Genomic DNA, 12,628 nt, shown 5'->3' with positions numbered 1-12,628 from the left:
ACTGTAAAAGTCTCAAAAATAAAACTCTTTAAAAATTAAATACACACTCTACTCAAGCTCTTCAATGTTTGCTGTATGCATACAAGCCGATCGATCATAAAGCTTTTGAATAAACACTTCTTCGACGAAGTTCGTCTTTTAGCTGGACTAGATTCCATGAACCATACACTGAAATTGTGATTTTGTGTATCACCAACATACAACAAAGCAAATACTCAAAGCTATGTCGTACGTAATCGTTGAGTTTACAAGCAGACGCGTACTTCCTGTCATCTTGTCCTTCACCGCCACCTAGACGGCTTGTCTCCCATTTTAGAAAGCATGCAGATATTCAGCAATCTCTTACAATTTTTTTGTTAAACCTTAAAGCTTACCTCCCTGTATTTAAGATATTTCCGAAGCCTCTCTTACACTTAATTATCCTTTGACTGTCAAATTTAAGCGGTGGTATGGAAAGTGAATCAGATAATAAGTGGAAATAAGTATATTTCAAAAGTTATACGTAGCATGAGTTTGCATGTATCAAGAGTATGTAAATATAATAGTGTATTGATTTTTGAAGACAATCGGTATTATTAGAAAGGTTCCAAAGTAGTGCAAATAGATTACTACTATATTGTAAAGATAACACCTACAAAGATAATTTAATTTACTTAAATAAGGTGGAAGACTTATAGATGGTTTTATTTACACTTAAAAATAGAATTCGGGATGCATTCATTACAACCAATACACATTGCAGGGCCCTCAACGTCATGGTTTCAGTTGGGATCTAAAGACACTTTTTTCCATATTAATCAAAATTGCGGGGACCCCTAATGACTATCAAAAGCATGGGGCCATAGGCAGATACATTGTCTGCTTTCCCCTAAGCACACTACTCAGGTTTACCTATGAACACTGCATACTATGCATCCCATACGGATTTGACACTTCTGCAAACACATTCTCTCCTTCACTGGTCCATAACTGTGGAATTCACTTTCATCTGATATCCTATACATGGAATCAGTCCAAACCTTCAAACAGCATTGCACTCTCAAAAAAAACTTTACTAATTGATATACTCTATACTCATTCCTGCTGCTTTGGCATTTCAGTTGATCAAGTTAGTATTTGTATATAGTTTTGTCTGATGATGCAATACAAAGATGTATGAGAGTTAACTGATTGGATGTATTTGTGCAATTTTAAAACTACAAAAAGTTTCATAATTAGGGAAATTTACAAGTCAAATCTTGTAATAATTATTTCAAGAAAATATAAGAACTAATTTTTTGGGTAGTTTTTTTTCTCCTAAATTTTTCATTTTCACTCAATTCATTATTATCCATCCATACATGCTCCCACCATACACTTCAAAACCATTATAGCATCAATACACAGCTTGTCTTTTATTACAATATAACTGTGGTAATATAAAACAAGTAAATAAGAAGTCAACAAGATTGCAAACATTTGAAAAGCATTAGAATATCTCTTTAACTTTGTAGATGGAAAAAGAATTTTTTGAAACCAGTCTTTAAGCAAATTTTATCAACAGATATGATACTCAGATCAGGATTCTCATCCAAGAAATCTCTTGTCAGTTTCTGGAATTGAGAAAAATATTTTTACCATAGCATTTAAAGCTCAAAGCAAAATCATATAAAAGAATTAGAAATAGCAAAATCATTAAGTTATTTAGCAAACTAGCAATTTACACAAATACTGATATAGTGACATCTAACATCAGTTTTAGTGGAGTTTGCAGATGGACCTAGATGGCAATGAAAATAGTGAAAACAGTAATGATAGGTGTGCAAGCTTAAAGGTGTTTCTCGAACTGAATACAAAAGTTTACCTGGAGTTTAAGGTAAGCTTCCTCAGGAATTTGATTAACCACATCACCCACACACCATAACAGACTAATGTGGAAGGATGGGTTCTTGAAAAAAATATAAAAATCATTTTATATAAAAATGCACAAATACACGCAGTCTTGTACAAACATGAACCTGTATGTGTTCACCCCCCCAAAAAAACTTTTGAAGTTTTAAAATATGTACATACATTTATTTTTCTTTTTTGGAATGAATATTTTCTGCCTGTGATGTGTTGAAAAATTAAAACAAGCAGACTTTACAAAACATGAATAAACCAGAAATAAAATCAAATACTAGCAAAAGGTTTGAATATTTAGTCAACTTGGTTTTTTATCAAAACTGGGATTGTTATATCTGCTACTACCATTATGAGAAAATAAAATCCATGTCACAAATCATGAAAGAAATCTTCATCTTTACAGACTTAAAGGTCATTACCTTGTAGTATGCTGGAAGCTTGTATTCCTGTAAACAGATATCTGCTGCTCTAATGTACTCCATAAGAGTAGTGCTTTCTGAACAGACCTCTAGACTGGCAAATGTTCTGGACATAGATGATAAATAAAATTATCATTATGCATTTATAAATAACAATGATTTTGATATTACTTTTATATACTTTCCTGCAAAGAATCTTTGAAGATCATATTTTTTTTTGTAATTCTGCCCAAAGAAAGGTAAGGACAAAAGAAGCTGTAATTTAATGCTGTTTCAGATAATTGGCACTAAGTATGACAGTGTTTTAAAGTTTTAAAAGCTTTGCAGTTTTGCATTACACAAGAAAAATGGAAACAATTGTGAAAAAGAAAAAAAAAACTTACCGAGTTTTCTCATCATTTGTGTATAGTATTATCTGCTTCACTTTACAGACACAACTGAAAAAAAAAATAGAATATGCAAAAATTAAAAGTTAAGTGTCATTCATTCCTTTGGTTTTGTTGTCATATATGCACAGTGACATGGTAAAATCTTTGTCTGGATATACATAGGTCCAACTCCTTGACCATTATGCAAAAAATGTGCATTGCAAACATGTTTATTTACTCTTTTAGTTTGGATACACTGGTTAAATTTAAGACCATCAAATCATGCTTCAGAATCAAATAAGATCATAGCCCTCTCATTTTTTTCTTACTGTGCTTCTGATCACTTCAAAAAACAACATTTTAGTTACATAGCCCCTGTTATCTACATGTGCATATGCAGGACATGAAAGACTATAAACATGGTAAGATATTTTCTTACTCTGACACATGCATATGCACACACTCTAATACATACACAAGCACACACACACACAATAAGGGGGTTATCCTGGTTGTTAACAAAATAAGGAACCGACCAAAAGAGTTTATTAGCCTGACACCTCTCCAGTTAAGACCAGTCTAAAAGATTCATGATTCTTCTGTTTCATCTGCTGACGTGTTTTTAAGGAAATTTCTCATGAAATAGAGATTTTTCATATTAGCAATCCACAATACTAAATGACATTTATATTGTAGATAGTTTTCAAGAAAAATAATAACTGCTATAGAACTCCTATATTCGTTTATCTTATCTGTTCCAATGCGAAGGTTTTCTGTTCTAAATGATAAACACCATTACCTCTGTAAACTTTGAAACTCCTTTTTAAGTGATGTCACTAAAGGCTCAATCCAGTGGTGGCGGATGCACACAGTTCTTGAAAGGCTGATGTGTGGATCATCCATGACAGAAAACTTGTAAGGTCTCAGGCACAACATTAATTCTTCTATGAATGTTTTCATTCTGCTATCAGGATCAACTGCAACAAGCAAGTTCACTGGCATTTTCATAAAGTGCAAATAATTGTTTGGCCTAAGTTTCAACTAATACAGGCTCCAGATTTTTTTTTTTTTTAGATCTGAAATCTCGAAAATTAGCAAGAAATTCAACAGACAAATCAATAAAAATCCAAACCCAACACTACATCATTTCCTTGTCATTTGGATTTTGTGCTCCCCAATTTTCAGTTGCTTGATAAGTCAATATTTCAGTAAAAAGTAGTTATTAACAAAAAATTAAGTGATTGATCATTCATGGCCTACCAAATGAAAGCACAATTCTATTAAAGCAGAAAGTCTTTTCCAGAATAATTTAAATGTAGTATCGCATTGTCAATGAATTCAAAATTCTATTAATATCTTTCCCTGCCATAACTTAAATACAATATTCCATTAGACTGTTCAAACCTGGAATGTAAACATAGGATGCCCAGTTTCCCTCTAAATGAGGAAAAGATCGAATGCGACCACCATGTTCTGCAGGGTTGTCCATAACCTGTCCCTTGTCACTGAACATTGAATGAATAGCTCCTGGTAAAGGTAACCTTTCCTTGACACTGAAAAAAATAAATCCCATTCAGATCTAAAGCATTAGCCACAATCCTATGTCTCCGATTAATTCAGAAGTAACTCTTATGCTCAAGTGAAGGGTAATTCCCTTCATACAGAAAAGCAGTCAATGTATCAATCGTTTATTTGTAGTTCGAAACAATTTTTTCACAACCTATTTTATTAATTTTGATAAACAAAATTGTCTCGTAATATGCGAAGTCGGTTTTCATATAATATATGGCCAATAAACGCATTTCTCACATTGTTTCGAAAGTCGTATCACTGCTACTTGAACATGCTTTTCTGCAAGATTTTCCACCAGTTTCATTTCTTTTCGCACACATCTTTCTCTTTTTTCCACAATTCACCGGGTCATCCTTTATGTCATCGCTCTCGGAACTGGAATCTGAATAGGATACAATAGAAATCGAAGGAAAGTTCATGTTGTATTTTGAGTTTAGATGTCTCGAAGTCGACGCGCCATCGTTGGATGGGTGGAAAGGCACGATGTCGTTTAACCTTTCGATTTCGTTATACATATATATATATAAGGCTTAGTAAACGAGGATTATTATTCTCAGTCTAATGGATCAGTCATGCCAAAATAAAATTTAAACGTGAAATCAAAGTAAAAGCTACAATTATTCTTATTTGGTTCACTTTCAATGTGCTGAAAATCAGACTGTGCTAACTGAGGATGATAACCATTAGCAGATCGAGCCGTATCATAAGATACACTGTAGTAATGATTGTGTTTGTGTTTCACACGCTCTGTACTCCTTTTGTCTACATGTTCAGTTAAATCTGGAACATCTTTATTTTAATGTTTATGTCACCCATCATGAAGGCTCAGCATGACTATTATACTACTTCTACTATTTAACCCTTTGATGACCATAACGATTGGACGCATATATATATATAATTTTATTCTGTCATATTTAGGGGTAAAATGACTTGTAGATTCAAAAAAATGTTTATTGGAAACTGATATTTCTCATAGTTTTCGAGATGCAGCATGGGACAAACATGGAATATTTGTTTCCTGTTTGTTTAAGTTCCAATGAGCGCTCTTGGTATCATTTGTCTGTACTCACGCTGTGATATCCTCTTTTACTCAGGAAATTCCCGATTCGTCTACGTATAAATACAGTGAGCATTGTTCACCACTATGTCCAACAAATCAAAAAATATTTGAAAGTAGTTCTTCACCTTTGACCTTTGATCAACTTCAAATGTAATCCTTTTCTGATCCATGAGATCTATGCTACCCATCATTGTTGTAGGCAACGACAATTTCAGGACATGTACTTTGTTCATCATCAAGAGCAGGGGTGGGCAATTAATTTTCCCAAGGGGCCGCATGAGAAATTGGGATGGTTTTAGAGGGCCGGACTAATATAGTTAACTCAGTTTTACCCAATACTATATATAGGATATATACTGGCGGGCGGGCCGGTCAGAGACAGGAGGCGGGCCGGATGCGGCCCGCGGGCCGCCCCTTGCCCAGGTCTGATCAAGAGCTATCAAGTCACAAAAAAAAAAAAAAAAAAATCACAGGATTTTTGAAATATTTCAAAGGCATTGGATTTTGTAATTTTGGTGATTGTTGCATCTATGTCTAAAACATGAATGATAAATTAAGGCGCAACATAAAAGTTGGTTCTCTTATGGCCCATAGGGAAATACATGTCCCATTGCAAAAAATGAAATAATTTTCGAAAACCAGCACAACAATCGTGAAGCAAAAACATTAATACATTACATTAGTGGCATCCCCAAACAAAACCAGTGGCAGTTTGTCGGACATCGTATTGGAGAGAAAGAGAGAAGGAGGAGTTCTTGGAAAGACTTGTGCTCATGTGCGATCTGCTGTCTCTGCAACCTTACGAGGAAGACGATCGTTTTGCTGTTGCTGAGACACAGTACGTCTCGAGCGACATTTGTCAACAAAATTTAATCTGTGAAGATATTGAAGCACTGAAATTATACCGAATACACCTATATTTAGACGAATTTATAATTAACAAACTAATATCCAGAATGGAACCTTGGAAATTCTCATTGTGTGTGTGTGTGAAACACCAAAGTCGCTGAGTGCAGTAGAAGTGTTCTTGATTGTCAATACTATCACTTACTGATATCCAATTATTGATAGACTCGTTTTGACATTGGTCTTTGTTTCTCGAGTCATAAATCATCTTTCACCAGCTGCCAGTGAAGAGTGTTTATTATTATTAAATTCTTCGATCGATCGTCTGGCTACTTTCCATTATAACCGTCTGATACACTTAGGTGTAGTCCAACACTTGTGTGCAATCACATAACAGTCAGGACATTGGTCGCATTCTCTTATATACATAGATAGCTTGTTTGCAGTTTGCAATCAGTGTGATAAAACTTTACCCGTCTACATATGCAACCAAAGCATGATTAGGACAGGTCTTTGAGTGCAGGTTCTCACACTACTAGCACCAGGTTTTTCTGTTTTTTGTTTGTTTGTTTATTTTAATGTATGATTATATTTAATGTCATACTTCAGGTATCATGTTATGTCTGACGTATTATATAATAGTAACATTGTCAGACAAACAATTTTCTCAAAAGGATTAATAAGGATGTTTGTATTGTTTTGTAAAGCGAGAAGCATAATATGGTGTAAGAGAATAAAATTTCACAGAAATCCAAAGCGGATCTGCTTTGCTAACCTGCAGAAGTAAATGAAAGTGTGGACGACTGAAAATATTATTAATAATAAAAAAGATAATAACGCATTAAGTGCTGGTGAGTGTAAATATACTTTTCCTTGTTAGCTCGCGGTTGATATTTTTGCGCTAGAATTTGCATTTCCCAAGAGAAGCGTTCCTAGAAGGAAAAAAATAGTTCCCTTTGTTGAAGCAAAAAGGTCGCAATCAAGGCGCAGGCGGCCTGCAAACAGGAGAATGTCATGGGCATTGTGAGCGCGAGTTTACTCATCACGTGCGACGTATCTGCGCAGGCGCGGTCATGAATGGATTGTAAATGTCCGTGATAGGAAACTTGTTTTCCCTGACAACAATAATGTAGTAAATTACAGTTCGATCCGGGATGAACCAAGAGTATACAAATCCAAAAAAGGAAAGAACATCGTCAGAAGATGAAAAAACACTCACACACACACACAGGTGTACGGGAGTCTTGGGAGGGGAAGGGGGATAATGAGAGAATTTAGCAGAAAGACAAGAGGACAGACTCACAAACAGTTGAAGAATAATAAGTTTAGTAGGATCGTTTGTTAGTCAAGGTTAGATGCCAGAACCAGATTCTAATGCTCTGCTTTGTGTGTGTGTGTGTGTTAGAGAGAAATAGATGTGTGTGTGTGTAATAAAATAATCTGTAACCTTCGCGTGCTGACACACTGAATTTAACATAACGATTGTCGAAAGTTTTCCGCGAACCATTGTTAGTATCATTTAAAAAAAATGACAGGTTTGAGAGCTTTATAATTGAAATATTGATTGTGTAGTATAGTTTTTCATTATGTTAGGAAAAGCCAGGAAATGTGTAACCCGGACCTTACAGCGCCCTCGACAGTGTGATCAATAGACAGACGTGCCGCCAGCGCACAATGCTCCAGCCTACAATCGCTTTACTCTCTCCATCCCTCCTAGTCATCTGCCAGGGTGTGCCTATCCTACCTACAGTACAGGTGTGTCACAGGTAGCGTGTTCACGCACATTTCTGTTCCGGTTTGTCATGTGCAAAGCTTTACTCGCGCTCACGTGCTGCGGCAAAAGTTGTTTATTCCTGTGGAGTTGTTTCTCATGTTTTCATGTGTTTTTTTTCGAAAGTGCGCACGATTTTATGTGTACATGGGTGGCTGAACATGTGAATGTAGAAGTGAGCACATTGTGTGTGTGAGAGAGATTGAGAGAGAGAAAGAGAGAGATGTCGTAGGGAGTAGAAAGTTAATGTCTCACTGAAATCTTTCATCTCGTGGACCAAAGATTGTGTAAACATTGCATTGTGAAAATAATCCATTGAATTTACTGCTGAAAGCATCTGTCATCTCTCCACATATACCTGCGAGATTTGAAAAAAGTCGGTACCCTTTATTAATTTCATACCAAAGCGCAGGATAAAACAACGATAAAACAGTAAAAGCAGGAGCAAACAGTTTAATATCAACAAGTAAAGCTTAATTGTCACCATACAAACAGTATAACCGTATAAAATATTTAAAGTAAAATACAAATTATAATTTCCAAATATGATATGTCTGTGGTAATATCATGTACATGTTGAATGTTGTGCGTATTTATTAAACAAAATAAACAAGTATAAAATACAGTCATTTTGGTGTGACTCACTAAAGTGAAAGTCGACCCGGGAATAAAAGCTCGTGACAAAGGACGGCCCGCTTTCATCAAACAGCACTGTTTACAATTACATGTGAGCCACCTGACACCGACAATCCAGCACATTAATCTGTTTGTCCTGATCTTCACCAGGTCAGTATATAGAAAGCATACATGTCATATATTTTATTTTCCACGCTGCCGTTATTAACAGATTTCACGATCGTGTTTATCCCCCTCCATAGCTCGATGTGGGGTGCGGAAAAGGAGGATGGTAGAGGAGGGGTAGGGCTAAGTTTGGCTACTTCTTTCAGGTGTTGTTTCGGTGAACTTGGAGTCGTGAAGTTATAAAGTGTTGGGAGTTGGGAGTTATAAAGGGACCTAGCGACGACAAGCGGTTGTTTCCGTAATGGACCTTAACTCATCCCCAGTTAACCCCACCTCATCTCCCCCATCAGTCCTCTGCACTTTGAATACAGTTTGTGCGTGAAACCGCGTCGACGAATGTTTTACTGTTCAGTGTCATCGGAAGTGGGGAGACAATTCGCTTTGTCCACGTGGTGACCTTACGATTGTGACACCTCCACGCCACCTACCCGTATAAAGTCCCCTTCTAACCTTGGCAGGTGTAGCCCAAGGGATGATGGCCAAGAACGTGTTAACTCGTGGTGCGCGGCTGCTAATCTCCACCTTAAACGTGACACCTATGCAGGTAAGACTTAAGGCACTTACTAACAGGAAAACTTTGTAAAAATGTTCGACCGAAGTTTGCCAACGGTTTTAACATGACAGGGACTTAAATACTCTGAGCATCGCTCGTAAAAGTTCTGCGTCACTCACATGCAGTACAATGTACATTTACATTGCCATATTAAGAGCTGTTCAAGGAAAATACACGTATAATTGTACATGTTTACAGATTAACTGTATATTGTATTTATTTATAATTATATATTTATATTATACCCTCGAGTCAAAACTGATCATGAAGAACTGTCATTCTTGGACAATGAAGTTCACAAAGCCGGTACCCAAGCCTCCAAGAAAACTCACCTTTCTTCCCTTTACTAACGGTTTTCATGATACAGAATGTGATGCCTCTTGTTTCCGGTGCTCGCATTATTGTATTTCGTAACAGACCAGTCAAGGAACAGTAGTTTATATCTAGGTGTTTACCACCAAATTGCTGTTATTTCAATTCCAGTATCATGTAAAACATAGAAGCAGTTGATAAAGATCTAAAGGGTTAAAGTTCAGTCGACAATGTTTTTCCATTTTCGGAGTGTTAGAGAGTTTAATCAATCATTTTAAATGACATAAGACATAGGTAAAACTCTGCAGGAAAACCTGGCCTATAAAAACCCACAAGTTTTATTACATTTTAAAATTAAAGCAGGGTTGTCGCGAGCTCTTTCCGGGGCTGTGTGTAGTGGAGAAGGCCGACGTTTTAATTTGCATATTTAGGCCTCAAGCCAGACATTTATGGTGGTAGCTGTGTATGTGGCGCCTTGTGGTAAACCGGAAGTGCTCCAGGCTCGACCATAGGGCAGACTTTGTTGCTCCGATTTGTTTTCAAAGCTTCCCCTAGAACAAAAGAGTTTATATCTGACAGAACACATTGCCGAATGCAAATAAGATCTTTATTGTGATAATAGCACTTGACAGACATGCTAAGCCTTTTCTCCTTTATTATCTTTTTTTATATCTACAGAGAACAGCGCTAACTGAAATTAGGAGCAATACTACTTGTTAACTTTTTTTTTTATATCTAACAAACTCTCCCTAGGATTTAGTGATATGGGTGTTGCTGAAACACTTTTCATGTAAGTGGCACATTTAAACAACAATTTTTTTGTTTCGTGCAATTTTACGGTGATTTGTTGATTGACGAAAAATCCTTCACATAAAGATTTTGGCCGTTCTTTCTACATTTAAACAGAACCTTATTTTTAAAAAAAGGCCAATAAATACTATTAAACGCCTACTACCTCTTGTTTCGCAGATCCACTACTTTGGAAAAACTTCGAATGTTCGTGCCATCACGAACATTGCCTTTAATTGTCGCATTAAAAATAAATAAAATCAATACAATAAATGTAATCAGAGCAATCTAATCCTGGCAGGATTCCAATATTTGCATTAGCTTCATTAACTCTCTTCCAAGTTATTTCCACATCCCAGAAACAGTAATCAAATTTATATTGTCTGTAGTGATCGGTTTTTGATACAGAAAATTTGGACAGATCCCCTCATTGTAGTATTATTGTTACTGCAGTGGTAGGAACAGGGGGCAGCTTTCATATCAAAAATGATATTGAGGGGACAAGAATGTGACCGCCGTTCAGTGTCAGCCTGGGGTTTGAACCTCGCCGAGCATCTTCCTGCGCCATTGGACTGCGGTCTCGTGGAAGCTTTGCACGTGTCCTTACCATACCATCTGTGTGGCTGTATCGATACAATACTGATGCAAGCACCTGTTTGTGGACATGATACTTGACACAAAATGTGTATTTGGTTGCATGCACGTCTAGGACCTTGACCGCCTAGCCAGATAGGAGGAACATTGAATACTAAAATGTCCCAAAGTAAGCCCTTGTTTTCTGATGCTAGATATTTCTGCCCACAGCAAGCAGGCTTACTAGGGATGTGTGGGTGTGGCTGCCAGACATGAACAGCTGTTAGTTTGTCTGATGCCCTTATAAGCCATGCATAGAATCCCATGTAAATGTCCAATAAAGAGTTGGACAGACGAGTTGTAAAAGAAAAAAATTGCAAAAAAATAGTAATAATAAGGGGGAGATGGGTGAGTAAAAAAAAAAAAAAAAAACCAACAAAATGTGCAACAGAACTTGTGTGTGCATGCATATGCCTGTGTGTGTGTGTGTCTACGGGGTAGTTAGCTCCAAAACTATTACATGCTGTCTCACACTTCCACAATCTCACGCATCCAACCGCACCTCTATGCACATATGCATGCGCATTCACACACACACACTGTCTCCCATTCTGCCTTCTTCACCCATCCCTTCCCTCTTTCATTATTCTTTAACATCCTTAACAGCTACTTTTCTTTCCTTTATTCTTCCTGTCCGATTTATCCTCCTCAATCCTCCTCTTTTTTTCTTTGATCTATTCCAAACCCTCTTTTTTATTTCTTCCCCACTTTTTTCAACCTACTCCTTGTTTTATTTCCGCTGCGAGATTTTGTTTTTCCTTCCCTTGCTCTCTGTGACATCTAATGCGCATTAAGCTTAAAGACACCATTAAAGAGATGTGGCATAAATGTCCATTTCGGATTCAACGGAGCTGGGATTGAGCATTTATTTAATATTTCATGGCTTGCCGGCTGGCCCGCTGTCAGATGACAACCCGTCCAGGTGCAGCCATAAACGGACCACACGACAAAGAAGATGATAGACCTTCACTTGGCGCCGAGCATCTGCAAAACACTGTGCAAGTCTTTGTTATAGCTAGGAGTGAGCCTATAAGGCACACGGGAAACAATTTTTTTTCAGACTGAATATTAAATATTTTTTATGATAGGTACGTGGCTGGGGCAAGTGGTGGAGTTGTGATGAAGGACAGAACCCGCTCACATTGCAGTTGACCAGAATAGAAACTTCTTGTCTTTTTATAGTTGGTGTTACACTAACTGCAGTGGTAATCTGTCTTACAAGCTTCTGTGGGACATTTTGGATTGAAGAAACATGTTGCTTCGGCTCTCACCTTTAGAATACTTGGGAAAAAAAGGTTAAATTGTAATAAATGTGCTGATATGAAAGTCTCTCTCTCTCTCTCACACACACACACACCCTTTGTGGTGTTGAAAGAAATTTCCGAAACGGAGAAGTTAAAGGTAGTCTTTTAACCTTTCGAACCTTGCAAGTTCGGTGTTAGAACATTTTTGTCGACAAAGCCTTTCTCTTTGTCTGCCCTACCTTTCCCTACCCTTTACGGAATTAGGTCCCTATTCTTTATATTCTAAAATACTCCTGCAGTTGTCTATACACGTAGTCTTCAACACACTCGTAATGGCAGCTGGAAACTATTTGGCGATTGATCATATTATTGT

General features: G+C 36.9%; 1 protein-coding gene across 1 annotated transcript; it reads right to left on the bottom strand.

Moving 5' to 3' along the window:
* Window positions 1-1,379: 1,379 nt before the first annotated feature.
* LOC112576954 (U6 snRNA phosphodiesterase-like) lies at window positions 1,380-4,907 on the bottom strand. The gene is made up of 7 exons (XM_025259843.1): window positions 4,481-4,907; window positions 4,076-4,224; window positions 3,471-3,648; window positions 2,687-2,740; window positions 2,304-2,409; window positions 1,844-1,927; window positions 1,380-1,592 (listed from the first exon to the last, which is right to left on the bottom strand). Exons 1-7 carry the CDS (start codon window positions 4,756-4,758, stop codon window positions 1,482-1,484), a joined length of 960 nt encoding a protein of 319 aa, XP_025115628.1. The 5' UTR covers window positions 4,759-4,907; the 3' UTR covers window positions 1,380-1,481.
* Window positions 4,908-12,628: the final 7,721 nt, after the last annotated feature.

This window comes from Pomacea canaliculata, linkage group LG12, assembly GCF_003073045.1.
Source record: "Pomacea canaliculata isolate SZHN2017 linkage group LG12, ASM307304v1, whole genome shotgun sequence".
NCBI classification, from domain to species: domain Eukaryota; kingdom Metazoa; phylum Mollusca; class Gastropoda; order Architaenioglossa; family Ampullariidae; genus Pomacea; species Pomacea canaliculata.
The sequence above is the reverse complement of the archived record's forward strand: the minus strand, read 5'-3'. Positions and strand labels throughout refer to the sequence as shown.